Source organism: Trachymyrmex cornetzi, unplaced genomic scaffold (assembly GCF_001594075.2).
Source record: "Trachymyrmex cornetzi isolate Tcor2-1 unplaced genomic scaffold, Tcor1.1 scaffold47, whole genome shotgun sequence".
Lineage (NCBI taxonomy): Eukaryota > Metazoa > Arthropoda > Insecta > Hymenoptera > Formicidae > Trachymyrmex > Trachymyrmex cornetzi.
Genome location: NW_017299509.1, coordinates 1,480,167 through 1,490,113, shown reverse-complemented (window position 1 = coordinate 1,490,113; position 9,947 = coordinate 1,480,167). Strand labels below are relative to the sequence as shown.

Here is a 9,947-nt window from a genome sequence, read left to right as displayed (position 1 = left end):
TTGGAGTTTATCGACGTTTCTTGCATCGATGCCAAACCACGTGCGATTTCCAGCTGCAATTTCCAGCTCCTTTATCATTATACATAATACAGCCACAAAGAGATGAGGTCAGAAAACTTTATCGATTTTTCTAAAAATAACAGATGACTAGTAAATGAGATTAATTATTAATTCACTCTATTAAGATATCGATAGGCTGTTGTAATCGCTAAAAATTCCTTGAATACTTGATCTGTATTACGTTCTATCACGTAACGCTTGTATTATGCACTGCACACGTAATTGAGTTTATGAAGTTTTGATATTTAAAGATAAGACAATACAGCCAGGAAAAGAAAGCAAAACGTTAATCATTAAGCAATAAGTTGAACAACTTATAATCTATACGTATAATCTGTATGTTGTATTATTAAAATTTTTGACGTTCATATCTTGTAATAAAACGTTCATATCTTGTAATAAAAATGGATTTCGCTTTGTATATGCTGCGTGTTGTAATATCCTTTAAATTATTTGAATAATTTTATATGATTATTATATAATGAGAGAGAAAGAATTTTTTTCGATATACTTTTTTGATATACTTGTTCGAGAACGCCAAAAGTTTTTCAATTATAAAATATCATGAAGTTTCGAAAAATGTTGTCCTACTTCAAATTGACATCTTGTTAAGAATTTTGAAAAATCGTTTGCGAAAAATTAACGTTAGCGATACGAGAAAATGCCCTCTCGAAGTTTAACTTAAATATGTGATATTAATTTGCCAGAAAATATCTACTCTCTAAATCTGAATCAATGGATAGTCACTAATTACCCAGTGACATACTTGGCACTGGATAATCAATAAAGTTCAACTAAAAAAGAAAGAATGTTTGAGCATTATATAACTAAAATACTAATTTAGACTCTCAACATCTTCTGACTTTTTTCACTTATAATTTTTCACTGAAGATTATAAGTTTTACGTTATTCTTTAAAGAATTAATAATTTACATACATCTGAGGATGGTTCAATCTCGTAGCTGAAACATGTTATACGAATTTTTGTAATATGAATTTTTGTAATGGGAAGATTTTATTCTGAATATTTGTAAAGTGTAAAATAATTGTTTCTTTTTTTCTTTAATATATGTAACTTTTTAATTTTAATTAGATATATTTATTTGACTCTCATTACCCTGTCGATACATTAACTTTGCTTCATTACAAGAGTCTTTTACTTTACTATGTAAAATATTGATATTTGCACGTTAATTTCAATCTTCCAATATTATTCATTGAATTTATGCACTAAAACAAGATTAATTAAATTACATAATAAATTTTAGTTAGATTAGGGATCTCACATTTCATTCACTAATTACCAATGGCATACTTGACATTAATATCAGTGATTATCCACTGATTCAGATTTAGAGAATAAGTACATCACAGCTCAATTTAGATATAACACGCAATGCTTGCATCAGCAAATCGACCTTGCTAGGAAGAACCAAGTTACGAAAGTTATGCTTGCAGAATTTGTCCTCAATGATCTGACGCGAGGAAATTCTCGAAATTATGTACCAAATGTTGTAACATGTAACTAGCTTGGATCGAAGGCTTTGGCAACGGGAAGGGGCAATCACTTTCTCTTCGTCGGCATGAGCAACGGCCTCATGTTCTGAGGAACATTCAGCAACAAGTTTTTACTAAAGCAGCAAGTAGCCGCCGGTTCGTAGGCTGTGAGTTTTTGATCGGTGCACCAAAGTCACACGCGGGTACGTTGACATAGTTGAAGTGCGTGTTTCAGATGATACGTGTTTGCATGATTGAACAGGAAAACATATCGATATCGGCGCGGTAGAAGTGCATACGCATCTATTATGAATTGCATAATTATGGTGCTTTGAAATAACAGCGGTCGATCTATTCGCGAAAGTGCGATTGAATGATTTGAACTATGTGAAGTGCGTGATTAAGGTTTCATAAATACGTAGAAAATGTAGAATTTTATTCAAGAAAAAAATGAAGGGTTTGATTAATTGAAATATTTTCATAACGCATAGTGTAATTCATGTACAAAATGCTTTTTCTTACATTATTATTTTAGTTTATAATTTTGCACCCAGACACAAGATTGCTTCGATTTAAAGAAATGTTTCTTTACTTACGGTTAAAAAAAAATTTCTTTGATTTGTGAAAAAATTTCTTTGATTTAAATATTATTTTTAAAAATTTATTTGATTTAAAAAAAATTATATTCAAATCTAAGAAATGACGTTCAAATCATAATTTTTTCACAATCAAAAGAAAATCAAATCAAAGAAATTTTTTCATTTAACCGAAATTTCTTTAAATCGAAGCAACCTTTTCTCTGGGTGTGTAATAATCACAAAAAAAAATAAATTAAAAAAATTAATTAAGAAGATATTTGTAAATTATACATTACATTGTAATGCGCTTTTGATTATAAACGGGAAGATTGTTTCTTTATATGTACACTAATATAAAGTATTTTCTTTCGTGTGAAATAGAGAAAGCTGCACGACGGAAAGAAGAAATACTCACGCACAATAGCGGAAGTTAATCTCAACGTCCGTTTCAGTCGAGTCGGTTTCAACACTTTTTACAATAATTAACGAATGTCTTAGTTCTACTACATAATGCAATTGCCGCGGACATTCTTGCGCTTTGGTTGCTATTTCTTGGTATTGACACTTGTCACAGTGGCCGGTCAAAACGAACCTCTTTTCGAACTTCCGGTGCAGTTGATCGGTTTTCCGGTAATTATAGCAAGTGTAAGAATCGCCAACTTCCTCAAGAAGCTCGCTTATGCTTTAAATCCAGGTAATGCATACAGAAAATATATTTTATAATAATGTAATTCTTATATTCACATATTGCATTATACTATATTCATATATTACATATTATATGACCGTATTTTTTTATTGTAATGATCGTCAAGAGCGCGAATAGATTATTATTGAAGTGGCGAAAGAGGAAATATAAGGATTAGTAAAAAATATTGCCAGTATTAATGGCTCACCGAGCGTGAAAGCAAGAGTATTACATGTCATAGGTTATTTGCCTTTTCCGCGGTTAGCTCACGAGATACGTGACTCAAATCGACGAACAGCGAAAACGAAAGTGTTCCACTTGTTACAACTTCTCTCTCCGATCACGAAGCCATATAATGACTTAGTAATTGACCGAGGTTGCTTACCGTTAAATGAATACGTACGCCAAGAATTAGAACAAAACGAGGCTGCTACGGCAAAATTTGAAATGCTTTATGATTATTAGACGCATTAAAACATCAAATTAAGATCATTGTTTAAAAAAATTATGTTACTTATTATATGCGCAAAAAATAGCAAAAATTTTTAACTTCATAGATGAGCAGTTATTAAATTTCAATAAACTAAATTAAGTCTTTACATTACTTCGTAAATTTAAAACCTTTTAAAAGTATTCTCTTTGAATTCTTAGATACTTATGTCAGTCGAGTGAAACGAGCACATCCTTTGATACACGACGAAGAGATTTTAGACGTCAACCAAGTCGAAAAGAAGCTAGTAGCTGAGCTCGGAAATAACGTTTGCATCTACGAGAAAATTTGTGTCAAGTACGCAGAACGATCTCTTCAAAGAAGAAGTTGGGAACGCGTTCTTAATTGGAACGAAGTATTCAGGTACGATATAAACTGCAATATTGTAACCGCTATTTAATTTATCTGATAATTTTAATAAATATGTAATATACTGAAGATTTATATTCGACTAATATCAAAAAGAAACTATAATACTCGAAAAAAAAGTTGAGGACGTATACGTTCGACTTATTCAGGACGAGGGAGCACACTATCGTTACATATGCTCTTTCATGATTGCATTACGCAATCATGATTCTGAAGTTCACGGTTGAAGGAATCTATGTCTTGAAACCAGGTTTCAAGGATGAACATTTTACCTTAATTAGAAAATACAATCAGGTAGAGATTTTTCTTTTAACAAATTCAAATTTAAAACAACGTAACGAAATACCACCGCGCCACTCTTGTGCAATGCTATAGGGGAGACCGGGGCCGGTTGTCACAGTTTTTTATTAGTGATTTTTAGAAAAAAGTGAATGCTTGATTTTGAAATATTATACACGTTATAATATACCTACATTTTTTAGATGTTAAAAAAATTAATTATTTAATTATAAAGCTACGAAAATGTGACAATTAACCCCATGTTCTGGGTTGATTCTGGGTTCCCCTATAACATTTCGTACGATAGATACTTATGTAATAAATACTTATTCACTTTTGCAAGACTATGGCATTATTAATAACGAATATTATAGAAATAAAGGCAAAAATTATAGTTTTCTATTATAAAAAAATGATTTTTTTTTTAATATGTGCGAAACCAGTCTCTCAATAAATTTAGCTCTCTTTTAAGAAAAATTCCGGAGAAATTATTTAAAGTAAAATTTTAAAATTGTTAATACGTTAATGCAAATTGTTCAATCATTTTATATTTTAGTAAGATATTAAAGCAGATGCATTCTGTAATCAATCTTATCATATTTCATTTGTCAAATTGTCGAAAAAAAAAAGTTTTCTAATTAGAAAAAATTAAATCCCCGTCTGTGAAGACGCATGACACATAACGCTTAATCGATCAATAAGCGGTCGAGACGTGTCGTAATGCGTCGTAAAATCATAGTAGCGACGATAACATCAAGATACGATCTACAAATTCTTAAAAGGAGAGCATCCAGAGCTCTCCGTTAATGGCGACAGAAGGTTTGTCTTCCTTTCTGCCCTCGTTCCTCACGCAATCGTGGGAGATATAATAGAAATCCCTGCTACCGTCTACGCGCTCCGTGCAACATTCTCCGCCTTCACGGAGCTTACACTAAATTCAGCTGTAAGTAACGCCAGGAGCAGATAGCCTTTAATGGTGCTTCCACAGGCGCTCTAATGCATTCTGATAGCTGCTTCTCTCTCTTCATCGTCACCCTTCTTCATCGACTTCTCTTCTGATCATTCTCGTGCCTCGCCTGCATGTCCAAGTAGGCTGTGTTTTATGACTGCCTTGGTATCCGGATCTGTAGGTTTGAGGATCTGTCGGCTTATCTCGGACCTCCTAATGCCTAGCGACTCGAGATAGCGAGCACGTGTCGCCGTGCCTGTCGACGAACGATGCATCTCTCCAAGACGCATTTCGTACCTTGGGTTTCCTCTTCGTCACCTGCGGCAACCTGCGAGCACCTCACGTAGTAGATAGGAATATTCAAGATGCGGGAGACTGAGAGATCGGTGGGAGTAGAGGGAGAGTAGATAAATTGGAGATTGGCAGCAATTACCGTCTAGACGGACTTAACCGACCATGTATGAGGGACAAAGATTGTCCCGGACGCCTTCTCCGACTAGTCTTGGGGAAAGCGATCGGAGATTAAAGGATTGTAAGAAAAGTGGTCATTAGAAATTAGGAATCCATTTAGAAGAGATAGTGATGTTGCGTAGACAAAAATAATGACGACTAAGTGATAAGACATCGGCTGTTTGATAAACGATGTGACGCAGTAACGAACATATATATGTATATAAACTTAGGCGTAGAAATATTATATTTCTTATCGTATTCTTATCGTATTTATATTTTTTCCTCTTTCTATTTTTTCTCCCTTCTCTTGTTTTTATTCGAATCTCTCTTCTAATATACATTTACATAATGCAGTAGCCAGTATAGAGGTAACATTATCAGTAATTTGAGTCATTATGATCTTGCAGGGAGTACAAGTCATCGTCCAACTCGATGAAAGAGAATTACTTGCTGAGCGTCTTTATGGGCGACATTATTGGCAGTCCGAAGCTATGTCACTTATTGGCAAAGAGAGGCAGAGCCTGCGATAGTAGTTTGTTCGATAAGACGCGAAGTACTAGAATCTTTTAGTTAAATCATAAATCTTGATGCCATAAACTTTAAATATTCGCGATTTCAAAATAAACTATAATCTGTTATTTTTTTTTGTATGTCGATGCATGGATTTGTATAATTGTAATCGTTTACGTTGATTGTGTGAAAGATATAGTCCCTCTTTTTATTATTAAATTATTATTTCTAATATTATTAGTTAGTTGATCTTTTAAAATAGATCGTAATTTGTTTTTAACAAGAAGTGCAAATTAAATACATAAAAAACCGTCACGAGAAACATATGATTACGTAATATAGCAAAGGTATAAATATTTTTATATTTTATTTACATAATTATAAATTTTCTCAAACATGTCTTTTGCTTCACTTTGTGTGATTTCGTATTTCTTTCTTTCGCGTTTCTTCAATTCGCTGTATGTCCATGACATAAACAGTTCCCATCAATGTATAGCATCACGTAATACACCATTGCATGCAAGATTCACTGTTATTATGTGAAAATAAATTATTTGACATTTAAAGAACCATACATGAATCCTCTTATTTTCAAAGAGTTATTACGAAAATTGTGCCATTTCGTGTTCTTTGGCAGTATGTCCATTGATGTACACACACGGATTCGGAACGCACATATGGAGTGAGAGTTGCTTATAGTGGCGAGTTACTACCCACGTCTTTCTGGCCAAACGGCTAACCGGAGAATCGATTTCGAAGAAAGTTTCAGTTGGTTCGAAACCTAGAAAGGCGACGATCGTTTGCATTAAGAAAAGAAAGAAATAGTTAAATTATGTTGTTATACATATAAAAAATTGAAATAAATAAAAATTCGTGACATAATTAGACATAAATAAGTTTCTTATTAAAGCGCTTCGTACCATTTGCAAAGAAACGTTAATATTACGGTGATTTTATAATGGAATGTTAGAGTGAAAGTGTTTCAATGTTGGATATATTATATTTAACAGTGCACTAAAAATCCGTGAAGTTACTAAATTTTACATCTTCTACCAAGCAAAAGACATTTGTATTTATTAAAAATAAGGATAGTTTACAGTTACACTTCAAAATGATAAGTAAATTTATCTTCGTTTGGTGCCTCTCGTATTTATATTTCAAAGCTCACGCCGAACATTTCTCACAATATTTCCAAGAATCATCTGACAATACTCAATGCATTTTTGATGTTCCTCGGAAGATTTACAATGTAACAGATTTATTACGGTAAGTATAACACAATATTCTCTATTTGTAGAATATATCGAAAAAAATATTTAAACGAAAATTGTATCAAAACAATTATAAAAAGTCATCTAATTATTATTTATGTTCAATTAATCATACAGATGCATGGATGAACTCGCTATCGGTCTTTTCGCTCAAAATAGAGATCAATCGTTAATTGTAGGACGAGCAAGTCAAACGGATTCGTCAGATTACGAAGAAAATTCTTATGGATTTCCTTATGGAAATATAATCTCAAATTTACTTAATATTGTCCAAGTTCCATCGGTAGGTTTAACTTGTATGTTTTTAATATATTTCGACAATATATAAAATTTATCTCTCTTTATTAATATATTAAAAATATTTCAGTATATTAATATTTTTTTAAAATACTTTACAGGAATATAACAATTATGTCCCATTAGATTCTAATATTGGAAATTATCAATTAAATACGCTGATCAATCCTCTCAATCAATTTGGTAGTCTTGGAGCAAATATCTTTAATGCTATGTCATCAATCTCTCGCTACGATGATCTGAAATGCGTGCCGAGAATACTCTGTGAAGTGGCGAGTGGAAACTCACCGGGAGAATATAAGCAAGCATTAACGGAGAACAATGAGCAATATTTAGGAGAATCTGGAAGAAATATTTTTACGCAGTTCGTATTTTTTTATAAAACACAAAATTAAAAAATTTATAATAACATATGATGTCATTCCATTAATTGATTATAGTAAATGATTACGTGGTTTTTTATATTACCAGGTGGCTCACTGGACTGGCACAAGCATCTCCTATACTAAGTTTTGCTCGAGCCACCGTTTTGGGTTACAACAGCAACGGCAATCCAGCCATGTGTTACCGCGCATTTCCGAGATGTCCGCGTAATCCCGACAAACTGTTGCATTATCTGAACAATCATAATGGTGGATTCTTTCAGTTCTTCAACAGAGGCGGACACGAGAGATATTCTCAATCATCTTACGCTTTGCAAGATACAGGTTGTACCGTAGATTTGTCGCAAGTGACATTTATAATTCATGCTTTTGTACGAGTTATATCACATTCATTTCTTAACAGATAATTCGGAACTTCGCGAAGAAAGAAGATGGAACGCTCCGCCGCCGAATATCGCCAGAGCGGAAGCTGATCGTACTGGAACGGGCAAGCTAAAGTTCGACTTCCCCGTTTTGACAAACCAAAATCGCGGAAAAAGCTTCTTTCCGAGGGAAAATACATTGGAAAACTCGGGACGAGTGGTTTTCCCAGATTATGAAGGATCGAGCGGTCGCCCATTGAAAAATAGAATTTCTAAATCCCTGTCAGACTTACGAGACTTTGATGTAAATACATTTTCACGAGACTCTCCACTAGTTTTCCCTCAGGTAATAAAATTATGTCTCTTTATTATGTTTACAATTAGAAAAAATAACGAAAGTAGAACAATAAAAGACAAAAATATAATGAAAATAAATAGCAAGCGATATAAGCATATAATTTTTATATGCTTAATAAAATGACAAAATATTTTCTAGGAATCGAAGGCTCAAGTTGTTCACGTTTTACGTTTTATTCCTGAATCTCCGGACTCGATATCTCATAATACATTTCGGTTTCCACATTAATATTCTTCAATTTTTTCGTTACAAATAAATTTTCAGATATTTAGGACTATTAATTGTTATACATTTTTGTTTATAAATTAATCGAGATGTTACATATATGATTCGAAAAAAGATTAATTAAGTTAATTTTATTGCTACTGTTGTATATCGACTGATATCCGTAAACACTAACAAATATGTATTTCATAAAATTTATATTTTACATTCTACCTCCAAATGGCTCGTAATGGGATATATAGACGAGATATATATATAGACGAGAAAGTGAACAAGTCATTCAACTCTTTTTTTATGTTGTATTCATCTATTCAATATTATATAGTTATTCAATCCTTTCATCCATTATATCAAACTATCGATGTGCATAGTCAGCAAGAGACCAGAAATTGTAGATTCAGCTGGAAATGCAATTTTGATTTGGATAGGCAAACACTATTCTACCATTCTATGCGGCAAAGCATATTTTATTCTCACAAACTCAAAGGATCCTTTGGTTTATTCCGCTTCACCTTTTCTCATAATGAATGATTTTACATCTTTTTAAAAGTACGATTTTTGAAAATATAATAGCTATAATTTGAAAATTAATAGCTCAATTAAATATAAAATATATTAAAGTTTTATATATATGAAAATAAATTCTGTTAAAATAAATTTTCAAAAATTATTAGTGATTGATTTTATGTAGTCTGAAATTAAAAGGAAAACACACGCATCTTGCGGCATTTATACGAAATTTCTATTGCAATAATTATGAGTAGAAAACACAATACAGATGATTTCCGGAATTATGAATTATTCTTGGCATTCACTCATGAAATGCCGTTTCAGACAATATATTTACCGGAAGATTCTCCGCTTAGGTCTAAGCTGACATGCGATCCCCCTTGAGCGTAATAATTTTCGATTACGATCATGAATTTTGCAAAAGCAAGGCGATAACGTCTATGAGCAACTGTGTGTATAGCTTCCCGCTACAGCTCAGTAATTTTAGCCACGTGAGGTCGAAACTTGCTCGACAGGTGATCGTACGCGGTCTTCCTGAAACTCTTCCCATTCATTTGAGGTTTTGCTGTCTGACTCGTGTTTTCTTTTCTCGCGTTTCATGTGATGATAGCAACACCTTGCGTTTCTCATATATGCTTGCGTGCGTGAACAAATACAGGAATTACTCG

General features: G+C 32.8%; 2 protein-coding genes across 5 annotated transcripts; both read left to right on the top strand.

Moving 5' to 3' along the window:
* The first annotated feature begins 1,681 nt into the window (after window positions 1-1,681).
* Window positions 1,682-5,970, top strand: LOC108765029 (uncharacterized). Of its 4 annotated transcripts, none has more exons than XM_018513496.1 (4): window positions 1,682-1,760; window positions 2,517-2,829; window positions 3,475-3,676; window positions 5,771-5,970. In XM_018513496.1, exons 2-4 carry the CDS (start codon window positions 2,646-2,648, stop codon window positions 5,931-5,933), a joined length of 549 nt encoding a protein of 182 aa, XP_018368998.1. In that variant the 5' UTR covers window positions 1,682-1,760; window positions 2,517-2,645; the 3' UTR covers window positions 5,934-5,970. The 4 variants fall into 4 exon arrangements, with proteins under 4 accessions (XP_018368998.1, XP_018368999.1, XP_018368996.1 ...); XM_018513497.1 differs by having other exon boundaries at window positions 1,688-1,779; XM_018513494.1 differs by having other exon boundaries at window positions 1,688-1,920.
* A 987-nt stretch (window positions 5,971-6,957) lies between these two features.
* LOC108764979 (uncharacterized) lies at window positions 6,958-8,772 on the top strand. Its single transcript, XM_018513428.1, has 6 exons — window positions 6,958-7,139; window positions 7,262-7,427; window positions 7,543-7,805; window positions 7,913-8,148; window positions 8,228-8,532; window positions 8,683-8,772. Exons 1-6 carry the CDS (start codon window positions 6,985-6,987, stop codon window positions 8,770-8,772), a joined length of 1,215 nt encoding a protein of 404 aa, XP_018368930.1. The 5' UTR covers window positions 6,958-6,984.
* Window positions 8,773-9,947: the final 1,175 nt, after the last annotated feature.